We start from the raw sequence: 21,258 nt of genomic DNA, 5'->3' as shown, positions 1-21,258 counted from the left end.
AAAGGAAAACGGCAAGGCAATCCCTAGAAGAACGAGAACAAGACTAACCTCAGAACGTACGTCACCACCCATGCCCACTCAACTGCACACCAACCATCTCTGAGGGCTCATGGGAGCCTGGGGCCATGCTGGGCCCAGGTAGGCGAAGACTGTGTGGCCTCGGCCCAGCTGTGGCGGCGCCGTGGCAGCACGAGGCTCTGAAATGCTGGAGGTCACGGAAAGCCTGGGGTTGAGTGCCCAGGTCAGTCTACACATGCCTGCATGTATGCATGGCCCATGATTCAGCCAGCTGGGAAGGCTGCAGGGAGGATCCTGGCATGAGACCTTGTTGAGGGTGCCTGTCTCTCTCTCTCTCTCTCTCTCTCTCTCTCTCTCTCTCAATAAATAAATAAATAAATGAACTAAAAAAAGAAAAAGACAAGGTCTTTAGACACACTGCGCATATAAACAGGTAAATGTCTGTCAACGATGCACTACGTAACAGTGAACGGGGAGATGCGGGCACAGGGGCTGCGAGCACACACACACATGTACACACACGTGGCAGGGGTTGCGAGCACACACGCGCGTGAACACACATGTGGGTCATTAATATTTATGAGCTGCCAAGGTTAGAAAAAGCCAAGATCGAGCCTCTGCCTGTATCTGGGTCACAGTGGAAGAAAACCACAAGGAACACACTGCATGCTGCCGACTGCCAGACACAGGGACGGCTACCAAAGCTGCTTCAGGGACCCAGCAGGTCACAGCTCACAGATCACCCAAGTGGGTCAAAAGACCAAGGGGAACTCCCTCACATCCATTGGTTTTCTTTTTCTTTTTTCTTTTAAGAGACTTTTTGATATAGGGTGCATGTGTCCACAGGAGAGACAGAGACAGAGACAGAAAGCAAGAAATCACCCCCCAGCAGGGGTGGCCACACTGCAATCTCTTCTTCTCCGTTCTCCTCTCAGGATTTTTGGCACACATGCCCAGCATGAGTTTTAAGCTGCCAGGTCTAGGAGTCAAAGCATAGCTGACTACATGGGAGTCCAGCGACGTAACCATTATGCCACCTGCAGGTCACCCCCTCACGTCTGTTCTCCTGGCGGACATGAGAATCCCGGTTCGGTCCAAAGGTCACATGTGGGTGACTAACAGCATCTCAGAAGGGGAACTGAGGCCCCTCCTGCTCCACGATCCCTGTCTGACAATCCACTCTGTTTCATTTTTTCAGGCACAGAGGACAGTGCATCTACATGAGAGGGCACTGTTCAGTGTATGTACTCCTCAAACACCGTGCGAGTTGGGGCCAGTAGGTGGCGTGGTGGTTAAGGTGCTGGACTCCCACGTGGTTGACCATGCTTTGAGTCCCAGATCTGGCAGCTTGCTTTCTCACTCTCCTCCCTCTTTCTCTCTGGTCAAATTGAATCATAGGAATAAATTGTCAGCCGCGGCCCAGGTCTGGCTGGCTGGTGGGTATAGACACATCGGGCAGAGAGGGAGGCCCAGGAGCCCAGAATAGGCAGCGGAGTGCCGCGGCCGCATGTGCTGGGAGGCCGCCCCACCTGCACGTGCTCTGCCCATCCCCCAGGCTGGGCCGGTGAGGGACCAGGAAGGCATTTTTGACCATCTGTGGAAACTTCTCGGTAACTCATTGTTCCTCACACCAGTATTAAGAATGATACCAAACTGAGGGACCAGCAGTTGACGTAATGGCTATGTTGCTGGACTCCCATGTAGTCGACCGCGGTTCGCGTCCTGGACCCAGTGGGTCAAAACTCACGCCGGGCGCATGTGCGTGTGTGTCCAAGATCCCGAGAGAACAGAGGAGAAGGGATTGCAGCGTGGCCATCCCCCATGGGGGGTGATTTCTCGCTTTCTGTCTCTGTCTCTGTCTGTCTGGCGAGCGCACACGCCCTATAGCAAAAACCTCTCCAAAAATATAAAATAAAATTAAAAAGAATGATACCAAACTGAAAAGATATGAATGAGTACCACGCTCCTCGTTATCCAGGAGTAGGAAGGGTGTCATTTCAGACCCCGTGAGGCTGGCTCTGCTGTCTGGCACAGTACGGAACGGACCTGTGTGGCCATCTCCACCTCACACCTCACGTGCTGATTCCTCGGACGAGCAGAGCCGCAGCTGAGCGCAATGGGGTTCTTTCCGGCTGTTACGGTGCCTGTCCTCTGAGACAGCCAGACATGAAGGTTTTTTTGTTTTTTGGGGGGTTTATTTTGGAGAGATTTTTGATATAGAGCGCGTACGCTCACCAGATAGAGACAGAGAGACAGAAAGCAAGAAATCAGCCCCCCCTCCCATGGGGGATGGCCACACTGCAATCCCTTCTCCTCCATTCTTCTCTCAGGATCTTGGACATGAACGCACACGCGCCCGGCATGAGTTTTAAGCCACCAGGTCCGGGACACGAACCGCGGTCGACTACATGGGAGTCCAGCAACATAGCCATTACACTAACTGCTGGTCCCCTCAGACGTGAAGTATTTTGACAACAAAGATGATGAGTCGGATCCTGAAGCATCAAGTGACTTGCCGAAATGTTCGGACAGAGTCAAGGCCAGAGGCAGAGATGAAGGCGACCAGGTTCCCAGTCCTGTCCCAGTCCTGGACACCAGCTCTCCCACAGGAAGGTCTGCAGACACTGACGTCTGTGCCACTCACCTGCGTCGGGCAACCAACGAACCCAGGAGGAGAGTCCTACAGACACGCACACGGCTGAAGGTGTCCCAACTGCCGTGGGCACGCATGCGATTTCTGAGGGCTATGGCACAGAGACAGGAACGGTTCCTCTGAGAGTCTCCAGGACCGAACTGCAGAGGAGCCACCAACTAGGGTTTGTAAAATCCTCAACAAGAGCCAAGCTCTGACTGTGACTGCCCCACGGAAACGGCCTTTACTGAGAGCCAACGGCAGTGGCCTCTATCAGTGGGAACGTGGTGAGTTCAACAGCAAATATTTCTCTGATGTGAAGCAGCATGTAGGTCGGAAGCATAAACGGCCTGACTCAAATGTATGCCGAGTACGTAAGGAAAGCTTCTCTACCAACCTGCGGCTGATGGGACACGCCAAGCTACCCGGGGAGGACCCATACGTTTACACACACTGTCATAATGAGACAGTAACTTCTGAGAACCTCGGCCAGCATATGGCAGACACCCGCTTTAGCCATCACCTCTCCTGGTGTGAGCAGTGGGACGTACGGTTCTCCTCAAGCAGAGAGCTCTACCTGCATTTTCAGGAGCAGGCGGCGACGAAGAGAACTTGAGTCTGTTCTGTGAACAGGAAACCAACCATCCGGAAGACCTGCATAGCCATGTGGTCAATGAGCATACGTGTAAATTAACAGAGTTACGTGATAACAATGGAGAACAAGGACAGCCCAGCCTCTCAAGCAAAACTACCTTTGACTGAGACCAGCAGTTAGCATAATGGCTATGTCGCTGAACTCCCACGGAGCTGACTGTGGTTCGAGTCCCAGACCCACTGGCTAAAACTCACGCCAGGTGCGTGTGTGTGCATGCCCAAGATCCCGAGAGGAGAATGGAGAGGAAGGGATTGTGGCATGGCCATCCCCCCTGGGGGGTGATTTCTCGCTTTCTGTCTCTCCATCTCTCTCTGTCCTTCTGGCTAGCGCACGCGCCCAATAGCAAAAACCTCTCAAAAAACAAACAAACAAAAACTACCGTTGGCAAATGTAAAAACTTCTTTGTATGTCAAGGATGTAGTCCTCACAGTAGACTTCATGCAAATGTGAACAGGCATGTTGCTACTGAACATCCCAAAACTTTTCCTCATGTTTGTGAAAAAAAATTGAGTAATAGTAATAAATAAAATTAAAATAAATACTCTTAAAAAAAAAAACCCTCCAAGTTACTCTCACCTTGTCTCCTATCTGAAACACAGCAGGTAATCAACAGATAGTTCTGGAATAAACAAACACCCCAGACCAAAGAGCAAGGAAATGAATGTGTTGAATGAACGTGAAACTGAACTGAGTGGACTGGAGAGCGACTGGGAGAGTATCCGCATTCCAGTGGATGTCCAGGCAACGCTCAGACTACCAGGAAGTAAAAGACGCGATTTCTTCCACACCCAGGTCCAGCTGTCTGTCCACTTACCTCCTCCCTTTCTGCCCTTTCTCTGTGAAAGCGGAAGGTCATGCGCCCTCTATAGGCCAACGTGGGAGGGGTGCTGGCCAAGGGCAGAGCTCAGAGCCTTCCCAGGGTGCTCAGCCAGACCCCCCACTGGATGCTCCTAGGTTTATAAAGAAACCTTCCATAACCCTCACCTACAAACACGACACACCTCTTTGGGTCTTTTTTTTTTTTTTTTTGGAGAGGTTTTTGCTATAGGGCGTGTGCACTCACCAGACAGAGAGACAGAGAGACAGAAAGCGAGAAATCACCCCCCCAGGGGGGATGGCCATGCCGCAATCCCTTCTCCTCCGTTCTCCTCTCGGGATCTTGGGCACGCACACACAAGCGCCCAGCGTGAGTTTTAAGCCACCGGGTCCAGGACGCAAACTGCGGTTGACTACGTGGGAATCCAGCGACATAGCCACTACGCTAACTGCTGGTCCCGTTCTTTGGGTCTTGTACCCAACCGAAGTTAAGAGGAAGAGGAAAAGGCCAGGGGCCAGCAGATGGCATAACGGTTATGTTGCTGGACTCCCACATGGCTAGCCGCAGTTCGAATCCCCGGCCTGGCAGTTTAAAACTCACAGCAGGCACGTGAGAGAGTTTTAATCCCACAAGGAGATTAGAGGAGAAGGGATTGTGGCGTGACCATATCCCCCAGGGGGTGATTTCTCGCTTTCTGTCTCTGTCTCTGTCTCTCTGGTGAGCACACATGCCCTATAGCAAAAAAAAAAAAAACCCTCTCTTTAAAAAATAGAGTAAGAGGCCAGCCAGTGGGGCAGCAGTAACTCCACACTCTGCAATGCCAGACACACATGGTTCATATCCCAAGGCCTCCCTGTACACACAGGTTCAGGCATGTGTGCCCCGTGACCTAAGCAGCATGAGAACCCTGCTAGGGGTGCCTGTCTCTCTCTCTCTGTCTCTCTCTCTCTGTCTCTGTCTCTCTCTCTCTCTGTCTCTCTCTCTCACTCATGAAAGACATAATGAAACTTTAAAAAATTGAAAGCATCTGAAAGTCATCAAATTGTTCATTAATCTTTCTTCCATTCTACAAGGTCGAAAAATTCCAACAGGATATTTTTATTCTATCCCTGTCATTATTTGTATTTCATTAACAAAGGCCATGCCAGGGACCAGTACGTGGCATAGTGGTTAAGATGCTGGATTCCCACGTGGCCAACTACGGTTTGAGGCCCGAACCCAGTAGCTTGAAACTCACTCTTGGCCCAAAATCCCGAGAGGAGAATGGAGGAAAAGGGATTGCAGCGTGGCCATCTCCCCTAGGGGGTGATTTCTTGCTTTCTGTTTCTGTCTCTCTCGGTCTTTTCGGCAAGCGCATGCGCCCTACAGCAAAACTCTCTCATTGAAAGAACAAGGCCACGCCCAAGGCTGGAGCACAGTTACTCTGTCCCCTCCACAGTGACCTGCCCAGGGAAGGCCTGTGGCTGCCGGGTTAACACCAGGGCTGGTGTCTGCAGGGACAAGGGCGATGGCTGGCTCCATCAGGCTTTCTCCCAGGGCAGCAGCGGCTGACTCACAGCCTGCGACAACAGCCAGGTGAGTGAGGGCCAGGGCTCTGGACAAGTTCATCCTGTGCCTCTGTTTTTCATCCAGACGCAGGTGTCTGCACTAATTAATCCTCTCTGACCCCAGGAGGACACTGCTCCCTAGAGAACAAGGAACAGGGGAGGCGCCGCTAGCCTGCCCAAAGTTGTTAGATTCCCTTTCTTACCTACACAGATGGTCCTTCGGAGACGCCGGTTTCAAATTCTTCCCCGTGTACTTGAAAACCGTGTAATAATATTGAAGGGGAAGAAAACCGGAAGGAGAAGGGCTAAAACGTACAGAAAACTCTCCGCATCGGGCACTGTTGTAAGCACTTTACACTTCACAGCAGTGCTTCTCAAACTTTATCCTGCCCATTAATCACCCAGCAGGACACTGGGCAAAATGCAGGTTCTGTTTCAAGAAGTCTGGGGTACGGGACCAGCAGTTAGTGTAATGACTATGTCGTTGAACTCCCATGTAGTCGACCATGGTTCAAGTCCTGGACCCGGTGGCTTAAACTCGCGTCAGGCGAATGTGCGTGCATGTCCAAGATCCCGAGAGAACGGAGATGGGATTGCGGCGTGGCCATCCCCCCTGGGGGGTGATTTCTCGCTTTCTGTCTCTATGTCTCTCTGTCGTCTGGCAAGTGCATGCATCCTGCAGCAAAGCTCTCTCCAAAAAATAAATAAATAAATAAATAAGTCTGGGGTGAAACCTGAGATCAGGCGTTTTTTTTTTTTTTATTTTTCGCAACCCTCAGGAAGGGTGGGTGTAAGCACCCCTGATGCAGCAAGGTCACGCTGTCTTCCCTTTTCTTCCATTTCTCTTTGTGGGATTTAGGGCACACAGGCACACTTGCCTGGCATGTTTTACAAGCTGCCAGGCAGGACTGGAACCACGCAGTCAGCCACATGGCATCCAGCCACTTTAACCACCACACTGTGGTCTGGTGTGAGATTGTGCGTTTTTAACCAAGTCCCAGAGATACTCATGGGACTGACCCACCCACCGCTTTGGGGAGCAAGGTTTTATAGGGACTGTCTCAGTGCTCAGTGAGAAGACTGAGAAAAGGCATGAACTGGGCCGAGACCAGATGGCTAATGAATGGGGACAGCAGGGCTCTAACCCAGGCGTGTTGGTTTCTGAGCCCCTGCTCCACCAGACACCAGCCTCCCACGGGCTACCAAGTTCTTCACTCTCAGCAAGTACGAATGACTTCAAAATGTCTGTAGGAAATGGAGTTAAAGTGGAGTTCATTTTGATGTCACAAAATTCTGAAATCCTAGGCCAGCTCCGTAACCCAGCACTAACGCGCTGCTCAAGAGGAATCAGATCCCACGTGGCAACCACGGTTCAAATCCCCGGCATGCCGGACATACGTGTGAGCACCCAGGATCTGACCTGCTGGAGGGCTGGAGGAGGAAGCCCCAGCACGTCCAGATGGTGCCGAGGGCTCACATCGCGTGCATGCACACGTATGCTCTACCCTAAATAACGAGAATATTTTATTTTGAAATCCATGCACAGTTCATGGTACTGCATATTCTCCATGAGTTTTGGGAAGACCCCACGTACTGGCCCTACGTCCCTAGTCAGCCCTGTCACCAATCACAATGTCACACCATCCTGCAAACAGCAGCAGCCAGTCCTGTCATTCCTGGGACCCCCCCTCCCCGTGTGATTCGGATTTATTTATTTATTTTTATTATTTGACATAGGGCGAGTGCACTTGCCAGAGACAGAGACAGACAGAGAGGGAAAGTGAGAAGCCACACCGCAATCCTTTGTTCTCCATTCTCCTCCTGGACACGCACACATGGGCACTCAGCATGATTTTCAAGCCTCTGGGTCTGACCCTTGAACAGCAGTCAGCCATGTGGGAGTTCAGCACCTCGACCACCATGCCACCTACTGGTCCTGCTTCTGATTTTATGGGGTACACAATCTCTGGTAGCTCTTCCGCCAACCATTGGGCTGCACCTGAGTCCTTTGTAAAATATGTCACGAGAGAGTAAACACAAAGGGTCAGGAGGGGACAGGGTAAACAGTATCCACTGTCTCCTTTCCTTGACTTAATCACACAAAGAGATCAGTTCTGGGTTAACTCAACAGTTCAAGTCTCATCCCCGGTAGCTTGAAAATCATACTGGGCACATGTGTGTGTGTGCTCAAAATCCAGGAGGAGAATCCAGTAGGGACTGGCGGGTGAGTTCTCATTTTCCTTCTCTCTGTGTGTTTCTCTCCAGCCTGCCCTATGTCAAATACATAAAAAAGAAAGAGAAAAAGATCAGTTCTGCAGGAGCTGTCCTTCATGGACTTACATGGCTACAGGATCGCTGAAGAGGGTATTTCAGCTTCTAGATCCATTCATATCTGTACACTGACCATGCGTGACCCTGGCCATTCTCCAGCACGCATGGTCCCTTATCTGGGCAGGGTCTTCCCTTCTGGAAGGGTCCCGAGAGCCACGCCATCAGCCTTCTCTAAAGAAAATTCAGATTGTTACAGTTCCAGCACCACGAGCTCTGTTCGCTGAGTCCTAATTTCTTTTGGCATTACTTTTTCACATCGGAACATGTCAGTGTCATCTGCCAATTCTTTAACGCGGTTTGTATACAAATGAGGGAGGCTTCTGTCATCTCTATTTATTTAACTCTGCGTACTGAGTTCCCTTTCCATTTAATCTTACCTCAGATTTCATTCCAGAATCATTTATCCCTTCAGATCTTCAATGGGATCTTAGTAAGATGTACCCAAATCTTTACAGTGAAGTCGGGTTTGGATAGAAGGACGGAATTTAGGGTGACCAACCATCTTGGTTCACCCAGGACTGAGGGGGATCCAGGACACGGACTTTTAGTGCTTACAGCCAGATGAGGTGCTCACTCTTATTTATTTTTTTTTTTTTTTTTTTTTTTTTTTTTTTTTTTTTTTTTTTTTTTTTTTTTTTTTGGAGAGGTTTTTGCTCTAGGGGGCGTGTGCTTGCCAGACAGACAGAGAGAGACAGAGAGACAGAAAGCGAGAAATCACCCCCCAGGGGGGATGGTCACACCACAATCCCTTCTCCTCCATTCTCCTCTTGGGATCTTGGGCACGCACGCACACGCGCCCGGCGTGAGTTTTAAGCCACCGGGTCCAGGATTCAAACCACAGTCAGCTACATGGGAATCCAATGACATGGCCATTGTGCCAACTGCTGGTCCCGAGATGCTCATTCTTAACGTCATATCCTCACACACTGAGCACATGGTTAGGTCTTTTTCCTTCTCTTTCATAAGAGAGATGGGGTGGGGGAATAGAAAGAGAGAAACAGAAAAAGTGCTCTGGTTTAGATGGTTTGTCCCCACCGGAGCAAGTGTTGTCACTTGGTCCCTAATGTAATGGCCTTGGGAGGTGGCAAACCCTTTTAAAGAAGACCCACCCTCAATGTGGGCAGGCATCTTTGCCAACAAGATTGGCAGGTGTGTCAGTGGACTGAGAGAAGACCTGCCCTCCAGGTGGGCAGGCACCATCCAATCAGCTGAGAGCGTGGGAGGGACAAGCAGAGGAACTGGAAAAGTCCGTTTCTCTCTGCACATGCCTGACTGCCTCTGTTTTTTGCTGCCATGTTGTGACACTGCACCAGACAGCAGTGCAATGCTCGCCCCACACCTCTGGCCTTTCCAGCCACTAAAATCGTAAGCCACATAAACCTCGATTATTTATAAGTCACCCTGTCTCGGGCATGTCTGTTCAGTGGCACAGTAACAGACTAGGACAGGCAGAGATGAGTATTTTGACACGGTCTTGCCGTGTTGTCACCCTCCCTTCCCAGCATCCCAACCAGCTGTGATTACAGGGGCACACGACCTCACCCAGGCAGTTCAAGTCGGCACAGGAACCAAACTCAGGCCTCCCATGCAGCTTCCAGGCTCCCAAGCTGTGGCACCACCACGACTGGGCCTTAAGTCTTGTCCCCTCGATGCTCCTGCTGATGTGCTGAGTGACCTCATGTACGTTTGGGCCCAGCAGGTGGCATGGTGGTTAGGGGTGTCGTATTCTCACATGGCCAACTGCAGTTCAAATCCCAAACCTGGCGGCTTGCTTCCTCACTTTCCTTCTCTCTCTCTGGTCAAAATTAAAAATAATAACAATAAATACAATTAAATAAATAATTCTTTAAAAAATAAATGAGAGTAGGCTCCTGTTTGGCCCACTAAACTATAAAACAACTGTTAAGGTCTTTTACCTATTGTCCAAAAACAAGAAAAAAAATTGTCTGGGCAAAGAATTGTTTGAATGCCTAAAAGCTCTAAGGAGGGCTTCTTGACACAGCACAGCACCGGGCAGACTCTGGTCCCAGGGGGAGCCCCTGGGCGGTGGCCAGTCTGAGCAAAGGCACAAATGCCCACGGAAACTGCCATGGCCACAGGCAGTCACATGTGGCCATCAGGGCCACACCCACCGTATGCAAACCCTGATGGTGCTTACAAACGAGCCAGGGCAATTCCCTCAAGCAAGGGTAGCCCTGTCCCGTCCACAGCACGACACCAGGTGGGCATCGGCTGAGCGCTTTCCTGCACATGACTGCTCAGAACCCTCTGGGCCACACGGTGCCTCACCACGGCCAGCCCTCCTGTCCTCCTGTCTGTGCTGCCCTACTCAACTCACTAGGACACAGCCCCTGGGGCTCCCTCCCATCACCCCCTCTGAGCACAGCCAGCCTAGACAGTGGATCGACAGAGGGACCTCTCAGAGGCCGAGGCTGCGTTTAAGAATTACAAGTGGTACAGTCCAAAGCATGCTGGACTACTGGGCTGGAAGCCACATGGCCAGCCATGGGTTTGGGTCCCCACGTCAACCCAAAAATTCAGGCATGTGCACCCGGGGTCCTGAGGAGCTGCAGGACTGCGGAAGGGGAATCGTGGCAGGACAAGACCCTGCTAAGGGCGCCTTCTCTGCTGTGCTCTCTCTCTAAGTACATGGGCATTTACTATCATAAAGAAGGGAGGGAGGGAGACAGGAAGGGAGAGGAGAGGGAAGCAGGGAGGCAGGAGGAGGGCAGAGTGAATTACAAGTGGTGGACTAGGAGGTGACACTGGTGACACAAATAGACACAACCCTCGGGGGCCTCCCTGAGTACAGAGGTGCACACGAGTGTCCTGGACCCAGGTTGGCTGACACTGGAGGTGGTCACCGTGTGAAGACCCTGTCGCGGTGCTACTCTCTCTCTCACTCTTCCTTCCTTTTTTTCCCCTCTCATGGAAGAAATAAATAAGCTGAGAGGGAAAAAAAAGAGAGAGAGAGAATTACAAGTGGAGCCCACTCAGTGGCACAGCAGTAACATGCTGGTCAAGAAACCCTGGATCCCTAAGGAAGATGGCAGGTTCGGTTCCCCAGTGCACCTGTACTTGTGGGTAGGCACTGGTGGTCTCAGCTGCTAGGTCAGAGGGGGGCTTGCGGCACGAGCCCTGTGGAGGGTATGTGTCTTTTTCTTTCTCTTTCTCTCAAAAGTAAATCAAGTTTTACATTATTTTAAAAAGGAATCACAAGTACATCCTGAAGACTGATGTGAACATGCTAGCAAATTCAACAGGGGGCTTCCGCTGGCCAGAACGCAGCTGTCCAACAGCATGTCACCCTGTCACCCTGGCAGACCCGGCTCCGACGATGGCTGTTCCTCTTCCCCACAAAGAGACGTGAGGAGCAGAGGCCCCAGTCTCGGGACCCCAGGGCCAGCCGGGCCTTCACGTATGTCTTACTTGGACCCAGAGTGCTTGTAAAATCTCTGTATTAGCTGCCAACTTGTAAGACTCAGCAGTTTCACATGGAAATCCAAACCTCTGGGCTTCTCTGGAAAAGTCGGATGATCTGGCAACCCTGGGCCCTGCGTTCCCCGCAGCCACCAGAGCCTCAAATAGAGCAGCAACACTTCCACAACAGTCTTCCTTCTCCAGTTCTCCCAAGTCCCATGTCCTTCCTGGGGCCCGTCCCACGGAGACCAAGCACCCATCACCACGTTCAAATGAGGACAGGAGTGAACGGTCCTGAACCCGACCCTATCAAAAGTATAGAACTGGGGGCCAGTAGGTGGCGTAGCGTTACGTCTCTGAACTCCCACACAGCCGACCGTGGTTCAAGTCCCAGACCTGGTGGCTTGAAACTCATGTTGGGCATGTGTGTGTGCATGCCTAAGACCTCAGTGAGAGAATGGAGGAGAAGGGATTGTGGTGTGGTCATCCCCCTGGGGGTGGGGGTGATTCCTCACTTTCCCTCTCACCGTCTCTGTCTCTCTCTCCAGTGAGCGCACGCACTCTAAGACAAAAACCTCAACAACAACAACAAAACAAAAGTGTAGAAATGGATTATCCAGGACAGCCATGCACTTAAAGAAAAACAGGAGAGATGCTTCGGCGGGGTAAAGAGTGCTCAGACTTGGACTCAGGCCTGTGAGTGCAGAACCCCGGGTCCAGGTCTACTAACCTCGTCGATATCATGTAGAAAGTCAACCTGGGAAATTAAGAACATGAAAGAGCGGGTTCAACGGCTCACCCCACTGCTGAAATCAGCCCACGGAAGGACGGATCGGAATCCCACAGGGCCAATGGCAGGCAGCGGCTGTGCCTAGAAACGCACGTGGGGCCTTGTCCTGAGCAGAGACAGTAATCCCGACCACGTCCTGCCTGGTCGCGACCAAGGCTGCACCACCCTGAGTCCTGGCAAACAGGGCTATATTCTTTTCTGGATTCTCTTCCTTGTCAAATACCTCGTCCCATTCATTCTTCAATTACCCACTGTTTAGTGGGGGCATGCTGATCCCAAAGGAGCAGAAGAGGGGGGCTCAGCAACACGGAGGAACGTCTGAAGCAACGCAAATACTTACATCACTGCTCTTGGGCCTCGCCAGCGCCAGGCTGTCTCGGGCTAAGGCCACGATCACGTTGCTTTTCTCTCCGGCCCAGTGCACCACCATCTGATTGTGGGAGTCATTCAGACTGACCTGAAAGAGACCAACAGCAAGAGAACCTTGGATGAGCAACAGCCACAGGTGATTTCTTTCTATTTTTTTTTTTTTAAAGAATTGCTTTTATTTAACTTTATTTATTTATTTATTTATTTTAATTTGACCAGAGAGGGACAGAGCAAGAGAGAGAGGAAAAGTGAGAAAGTAAGCCACCAGGTCCGGGTCCTGAACCACGGTCAGCAGTGTGGGAGTCCAGTGCCCTTAACCACCATGCCACCTCCTGGCCCTGCTACAGATAATTTCCATTGGGATTCTCTCCACTATCAGTTGAAAATGACAAAGATTCGTGGGCCAGAGTGGCCAATTTTCCCCCGTGCCTATACCCCCAAATTTAACTTCCCCCTAAGGACACACTAGCCTCCTGCCTTTTTATTTTTGGTTTCATCTTTGTTTTAGGTTTTTGCCATTGGGCGCATGTGCTCACCAGAGAGAGACAAGGAGAGGGAAAGTGAGAAATCACCTCCCCTCCCGGGATGGGAGGAATGGCCACGCTGCAATTCCCACTCCTCCATTCTCCTCTCCGGACTTTGGGCACATATGCACATGCACCTGGTGTGATTTTCAAGCCACTGGACTCACGGCTCAAAGTGCAGTCAACCACACAGAAATCCAGCATCTTAACCACCAATGCCACCTGCTGACCCCAGCCCCTGCTATTTTGGATATAACGAGATTGCAAAAATATCATCTCAGGGTCTTGGGGCCAGGCAGTGACATAACTATAATGCAAGTGGACCTACATGGGAACAGTCCTGGATTCACACCCCAGGAACAGGTGCAAAGACCCTGCTGGGGGTATTGTCTCTGTGTGTGCGTGCGCGCGCGCGTGTGTCTTAACAGAAGAAATAAATACACAAGCCAAGAAAAATTTCCTCTGGTCAGCCAGTGGCGGGTGGTTAAGATGGATGGAACCTCCAAGGGAAACTGCAGACCCAGCAGCTCGAAAACCAGGCTGGGCACAGACGCGTGTGGGTCCAAAAACCTGAGAGGAGAATGGAGGAGAAGGGCTGAGGTGTGGCCATCCCCCAGGGAATGAGTTCTCACATTTCCTCTCTGTCGCTCTCTCTGGCAAATGCACATGCCCACAGCAAATCCTCCCCCATCCCCCATTTTCTTCTCATGCTCTTTTTGGCATCATCCATTCCCTCGCGCAGTTTCATCTTTTATGACATCATTTCTGGTTACTCTAATCCTCACTCCATGTGTGACATGCACTCGTAAGATTTCAAACCAAAACACTTGAACTGTCTTCCCTCGTTCGAAAAAATAGGTCGTGGGACCGTTAGTGTAATGGCTATGTGGTTGAACTCCCATGCAGTCAACCGTGGTTCAAGTCCCGGACCTGGTGGCTTAAACTCACGCCGGGCACGTGTGCATGCGTGCCCAAGATCCTGAGAAGAGAATGGAGGAGAGGGGATTGAGGTCTGGCCATCCCCCCCTGGGGGGTGATTTCTCACTTTCTATCTCTCTGTCTCTCTCTGTCTCTGTCTTTCTGGCGAGCGCATGCGCCCTATAGCAAAGTCCTCTCCTAAAAAATAAAAAAGGTCGTGAGCCCATGAGCCAGAAAGACCACCTGCTTTTCCAACGTCTGTTCAAACACTGTTTTCTCTGGCCTAGGGGCGCCATTCTTCACATTTAACTGGTCATGACAAATGAGAGGAAGCCGTGGCTGTGGGGATTTTCTACATTTATTTTCAAAGTGTCTCGCGTAAGGAAACGCTTTCCAGAATTCGACAGAATACCCTTTGGATGATGGCTAACAGTAGTTCCCAGGCTTACAGACTTTGTAAACCAGTAAGATCAAAATAAATTAGGACAGCTCACGGAGGACTGGTCAGCAACTCCTATCTTGCCAGGTAAGGACATTAACAAAAGCAGCCACTGTGTCGGAGTCTGCCTAGATATTCCCGAAATCTGTGTCCTCTGCTCCCTCAGGACACTGGAGACTGGAGACTCCCCCGCAGGCTGCGAGGCAGTGAGGTGTGGCCAGGGATGGAGTCCCAGCCAGCGGAGTCTGGGAGAAGGTCACGGTGCCACAAGAGCCTGGCCCCACTCCGTCCTGCCTCCCTATCTGCAGGCTGCACTCAGACCCCCACAGCACCCAGGAGGGCAGAGTGTGAGACAAGGGAGCCTGCAGCCCGGGACCAAGGCCCTCCGCAAATCATCGGGACACTCATTCTTCGTGGGTTTTTTTAGAAAGATTTTTTGCTATAGGGTGCATGCACTCACCAGAGAGACAGAGAGAGACAGACAGAAAGTGAGACATCACCCCAGGTGGGATGGCCATGCTGCAATCCCTTTTTCTCCACTCTCCTCTCGGGATTGTGGGCACATACACACACATGCTCGGCAGGAGTTGTTTTTTGTTTGTTTCTTTGTTTGTTTTTGGAGAGGTTTTTGCTATAGGGCAGATGCCCTTGCCAGAAAGACAAAGACAGAGAGACAGAAAGTGAGAAATCACCCCCCAGAGGGGATGGCCACACCGCAATCCCTTCTCCTCCATTTTCCTCTCAGGATCTTGGGCATGCACGTACACACACCCGGCATGAGTTTAAGCCACCGGGTCCGGGACTTGAACCACAGTCAACTACATGGGAGTCCAGCGACATAGCCATTATGCCAACTGCTGGTCTCTCGACATGAGTTTGTAAGCCACAGAGTCCAGGACTCAAACAGCGGTCGACTATGTGGGAGTCCAGCGACGTGACCATTACACCGCCTGCTGGACCCGGGAACACTCATGTGAATGGCTCATAAGTGGGTTACAGATGGACACCAGCGGGGCGCTTCAGTACCTAAAACTGAGGATGGCCATAGTGTCAGAACAGAGGGTCATTCTTTCAGACCATGGTCCGAATCTCTGCCCCAGCAGCTTGAAAAACACAGCAGGCACGTGTGCAGGTGTGCCCAGACTCCCGGCAGGATGGAGGTACTACAGCGGGCTGTGCCCCACTGGAGGCTGCTTTCTCTATCCCCCTCTTTGTCACTTGTGAGCACACAAACCCTCTGGCCATTAAATATATATACACATTTTTTCTTATTTTGCTGCGCACTGAGATACCGGCTGAAGGACTAGCATTGCAGGACACATGGTCTATGCATTTCACTCACTCTGTCTGGAGAGCAGAGAGAGACTTTCCCACGTACACCAAACACACGTGCCTATGTGACTCAGGGTGGCTGGGGGTAGGAGTTGTCATGAGGGTGCTGTCTCCCTGCTTCTCTCATTCATGGGAGAAACAAACATAAAAATAATTTTTTTATTTAAAGAATTATTTCATTTATTATTATTATTATATTTTTATTCGACTCAAGAAAGAGAGTGAGAAAGCAAGTTGTCAGGTGTGAGACTCGAACCATAGTCAGTCATGTGGGGGTCTAGCACCTTCGCCACTATGTTAACTGCTGGCTTCTAAATAAGTAAATTTCAAAAAAATCAAAGGAATTGGGACCAGCAGATGGCATAATGGTTATGTTGCTGGACTCCCACATAGTCCATCAGAGTTCAAGTCCTAGACCCAGTAGCTTAAACTCACGCCGAGCGCGCGCGTGTGTGTGTGTGCCCAAGATCCCGAGAGGAGAATGGAGGAGAAGGGATTTCAACATGGCCATCCCCCTGGGGGATGATTTCTCGCTGTCTGTCTCTGTCTCTCTCTGTACCTCTGGTGAGTGCATGCGCCCTATAACAAAAAATCTCTCTGAAAAAAAATTCTGAGCACCCGTGCAACGATCGCAAGCAGGACAGAGGGTCTAGAGTGGGAGTGTGTGGGAGTGTGAGGGTCTCTCCTGCTGAGCCATGGCTGACATGCCGATTCCACCGGCCTCCTCAACCTCGGCTGTCTCGGCATACACTGAAGGATGGAGTTCTGGGCCTCCCAGCGACCTGGCCCAGCCCTGCCTGCAGCTACAGGCCCGCCCACCACCTCTTGGCCTGATGCCAGCTAGAGCCTGGGCCAACCTGCCCTCTGAGTTTCCTCTCACCAAGGCTCTGCAGAAAGAAACCTCTCCTCCCCTCCCTTCCCCTCCCTTCCTACCCAGTCCACATGGCTTTCCCCACCCACTCCTTGAGGTGCTCTGCCTGCCGTCACCAGGGAGAAGAGAAACACCTGTGCCCCATGCTTGGCGGCCACGACAGAGGGGCTGATCCTAACAGCTCTGCCGGGTTTCAAACACCTGCATCTAATTTGATTCAGGACCCAAACTCTTTTGAAAAACATTTGAAAAGAGACCTCTTTAAAGAAAAAGGCCCTTGATATTTTTTTAGAAAAATATGCCCCTCTAAACATTCCTTCTCCTTTCCAGAAAGATGAGTCTAAGCAAGCAAAGACAGAAATGCACAAACAAAAAAGTAGAAATAGATCATTTAACCCAGAATCCTACAGAGACAGAGACAGAAAGCCGCTAAGGGACTGGCCACTGGTCCCTGAGGCCTCCTCCCACCTCCCCGTGTCCCTCTCTCCTTCCAGACTAAGTCTCTGGTTGGAATCTAGAAGCATCTGAGGACCAGAAGCCCACCAGCGTAGGTGCCCCGGGACGCAGGCTCAAAGTATTCTCCCCGGAGAGGTAGAGAGACGGAAGCAAATGTCAATAAATAAAGGATCAGGGATCTAGAAGAATCATGCCAGCTCACCCGGGTCTGGGATGAAAAACCCTCCAATATCAACTTGGGCCTCTGAGATGACCCGTCAAACCAATGAGATGACCCGTCAAAATGCCTTCTCTGGCAGGTAACAATCAGATCACGTTCTGAACAGGTTACAAGGTGTCTAGAGCTCAGAGTATGAGGGGGTCTGTAAATACAGCAGCCTTGCAAACCACAGGACACAGGATTCTGAAACTCCCTTGACTGACCCTAAGACCAGTAAGAGGCGAAAAGAGCACAAAGGACAAGCATCAAAATACCCAGGTGGGGGGCCAGCAGGTGGCATGGTGGTTGAGGTGCTGGACTCCCAATGGCTGACTGGTTTGGGTCCTAGACCTGAAGACTTGCTTTCTCACTTTCTCTCTTTCTCTCTCTCTCTCTCTCTGGCGAGCATGTGTGCCCTGAAGCAAATTTTAAAATGATAATAAATTAAAATGATAATAATAATAATTTTTAAAAATATATTCAGGCGATTTCTACACCCTAAAAGATCAGCTTAGTGGAACACTGATTTTAACTTTTTTTTTAAAGCCCTTTTTATTACTGTCTTTATTTTTATTTTTATTTTTTTGCTAAAGGGTGTATGTACTCATCAGAGAGAGAAGAAAAGGAGAAAACCACCCCCCAGCTCCCCTCATGAGAAATGTTCATGCCACAATCCCTTCTCCATTTCTCATTCTGGAACTTTGGGCACACACACACCCGGTGTGTTTTCTTAAGCCTCCAGGTCTGGGATTCAAACCATGCAAATGGGTGATGTGGAAGCTTGCTCCTTAATGACTATGCTATGGGACTGGCCCTAAGATGTCTTTATTCTTTCTTTTTTATTATCATTATTAATTTTATTTTATGTATTTATTTTTAATTTGCTATAGGACATGGGTGCTCACCAGAGAGAGAGAGAGAAAGTGAGAAAAAAAGCCACCGGGTTCAGGACTCGAACCACAGTCAGCTATGTGATAGTTCAGCACCTTAACCACCACACCATCTGCTGGCCTCTGTCTCTTTATTCTTAAGAGCAGTCCAGTGGCGGGGGGGGGAGAAGTCCTGGCCAGAAATGCCTGGTCCGAGGCCACCAGACACCACACACGCAGCTCAGTTTGGTCAGGAGAACCACTGCCTGTGAGTCTGGTTGGCAGGCAGTCCCCAGAGCACAAGCCCAGAGTCACTGGGCTGCAGGATCAATGCCCCAGAAGACAGGGAGCCAGCAGGTAGGCCAGCATCCCCAAATCCTATTAACACCCATAGCCCTGCTATTCCCTTGCCCTCCTCCCTTCTCTCTATCTCTGCTCCTCCACCCCTCAGCCCCAGAAGGAAGAGAGGATGAAGTCAAAGCAGGCTTCTCCCATTAGTCTTCGCGAAGGTGACAGCACCCAGCCGCCCAGGGCAAACCCCAGCAGCCTGGAACCACCCCCGGTCCCCTGCCTAGATCCCTTTACTTAATCAGCGGTGTCCTGTTGGTGTGGTTCCTTTTCCACCCCCAGGGATCTCTCCCTGGCCACCCCCAGCCCTCCCCCTCATCAGCCTTCTGGGCCAGCCAGGGGCTTCCAGGTCCCCCTGAGCAGACTCGGGAGAAACTGGCCCAGGAGTGGGAGGGGCGGGAGGGGGCGGAGAGTGGCTTTTTCAGGAACATAACCTTGGTGAGCAGTCAGTTATAACCACAACCCCGGGGCGTGAACAACCTTCCCTCTCCCATCTCTGGCGCACAGGGCGTAGCTGGAGCTTGATAAATGAGACACAATTAATTGGAGCTGTAAAGGCGGCAGGGAGGGGGCCAGCTGCCTCCCCGAAGAAAGCAAACAGAGAAAAATCACATGCCACAGAAACCTCTGAACACAGAAACTGCATCAAAAAAACGACAAACCACAAACCGTCTGGGAAGTGCTGCAGGCACTAGGCTCACAGGTCTTTAGGGAGCCAAGATAACCCTTAGAGGTCACCTGGTCTGCAGGGTCCTGTGACCAGCTCAGAGAGTCACCTGAGGCTCCTCTCCAGTCCTGATTCTAAGCCCAGGAATCAATATCGTAAAAGATGCATCCCTGGGGTGTGCGTGTGTGTGTGTGCGTGTGTGTGTGTGTGTGTGTGTGTGTGTGTGTGTGTGTGTGTGAGGTTTTTGTCTTATGGTACATGCACTAGCCCCAAAGACAAAGACACAGAGAGAGGGAAAGTGAGAAATCACCCCCAGGGACATAGTCACCCCACGATCTCTGCTCCTCCATTCTCCTTTTGGGATTTTAGGCACGCATGCACCCAGTATGATTTTCAAGCCACCAGGTCCAGGACTCAAACCACGGTCGACCATGTGGGAGTCTAGCAACTTAACCACTATGCCACCTGCAGGCCCCCAACACCCCAGGTGTTTTTAACACAGTTTATTTGGGGAACAATTAATCTAGTCTATTCTGTTTCCTGGCAGACTTCCTGGACTGAGAGAGGATAATATGACTCATTTTTTTTGGGGGGGGGCAGGTATTGTCTTTTGGGATTTGGGGTGACCATGGAGGCTCTATGGGTGAACCTCAAAAACAATATGCTAAAGTAAGAGAAGTCAGACACAAAAGGTCACACATGCAGGATTCCATGTACAGGAAATATCCAGAACAGAGGCAGGAAGTAGATTAGGGGTGGCCAGAGGCTGGGGGCAGGGAGGCCGAGGAGGGAGTAGATACTTAATGGGTAAAGGGTTTTATTCTGGATGATGAAAAGGTTTGGGAACTGGAGACCTAGTGGTCGCAGCACACTGCCAACATTAAATAGCACTGATTCGTTCTTTATTTTAGAGAGAGGTTTCTGCTATAGGGTGTGTGCATTTGCCAGAGAGAGAGACAGAGAGACAGAAAGTGAGAAATCACCCCCCCAGGGGGATGGTCACACAGCAATCCCTTCTCCATTCTCCTCTCAGGATTTTGGGCACGCACGCACATGCGCCCGGTATGAGTTTTAAGCCACCTGTCCAGGACTTGACTACATGGGAGTCCAGCAACATAAACATTATACCATCTGCTGGTCCCTGATTTGTCCATTTTAATAGGCTAATTTCATGTGAGTTTTGTGAAGGCCTCTACGACATTCTCAAGGACGAATCCACAACCTAAGTGTGCCCACTCCTAGGAAGTGCTTCTCTCATCTCATCCCAGCCCTCCTGCTACCAAAATACTCAGCTGGAGTGAGTCACGCACGAGGCGGGCTGGGGTCGGGTCTCTGGCCAGAGCAGTCCTTCAGAGCACTCTCAGCAGCATCTGGGGAAATGCCCACAGGCTCAGGGCTTATGTCTCCTCCAGCCCACCGCAAGCGTCACCACCACCTTGACACGGTGTCTGCATGGCCCTGCATGCTGTCTTCCGGGGCCCTGGCTGTGCAGACAGGGGCCATGCAGCGCTAAAGGGAAGAACCCGCAGTCCCCCAGTCCCAAGCTCCAGGTTGTTACAAACAGAAGGAAAGGCCAGCAGGCGGCATGAAGGCTGGGGTGCTGGACCCCGCGTGGCCAGCTGTGCAGTCCAAGTCCCAGATCTGGCAGCTCAAAAATCAAATGCGAAAGCACATGCGTGTCCAAGATCCTGAGAGGAGAACGACAGAGAAGGGATTGCGGCGTGGTCATCTCCCGGGGGTGACTTCTCACTTCCTGTCTCTCTGTCTCTCTCTGTCTCTCTGGTGAGGGTACGTGCCCTATAGCAATAATGTAAAAAAACAAATAAATAAATAAAAGAATCATGTGTGGATGTGTGTACATGCATGTGCAAAACCCTGAGAAGAGAACGGACAGGAAGGGATTGCGGAGTGGCCACCCTCCCTTGGGGGTGATTCTTCACTTTCTTTCTCTGTCTCTGTCTCTGTCTGTCTCTGGTAAATCTGCACACCCTACGACCAAAAACAATTTTTTTTTTTTTTGGAGGGGTTTTCGCTATAAAGCGCGTGCGGTTGACAG

At 51.0% G+C, this 21,258-nt stretch overlaps 1 protein-coding gene and 1 pseudogene across 3 annotated transcripts in view; one reads left to right on the top strand and one right to left on the bottom strand.

Moving 5' to 3' along the window:
• Positions 1-21,258, bottom strand: part of SORL1 (sortilin related receptor 1) — a 226,472-nt gene that overhangs the window by 186,566 nt on the left and 18,648 nt on the right. For all 3 annotated transcript variants that reach the window (XM_006148800.3, XM_027771985.1, XM_027771986.1), the window contains exon 2: positions 12,551-12,667. In XM_006148800.3, the coding sequence (XP_006148862.1) occupies positions 12,551-12,667 (117 nt within the window). The remainder of the gene's footprint in view (positions 1-12,550; positions 12,668-21,258) is intronic.
• On the top strand, positions 469-5,840 carry LOC106734883 (zinc finger protein 639-like; annotated as a pseudogene).

Source organism: Tupaia chinensis, unplaced genomic scaffold (assembly GCF_000334495.1).
Source record: "Tupaia chinensis unplaced genomic scaffold, TupChi_1.0 Scaffold000247_1, whole genome shotgun sequence".
Classification (NCBI taxonomy): Eukaryota; Metazoa; Chordata; class Mammalia; order Scandentia; family Tupaiidae; genus Tupaia; species Tupaia belangeri.
Note: the sequence above shows the minus strand (reverse complement) of the source record. Positions and strands in the feature narration are given on the sequence as shown.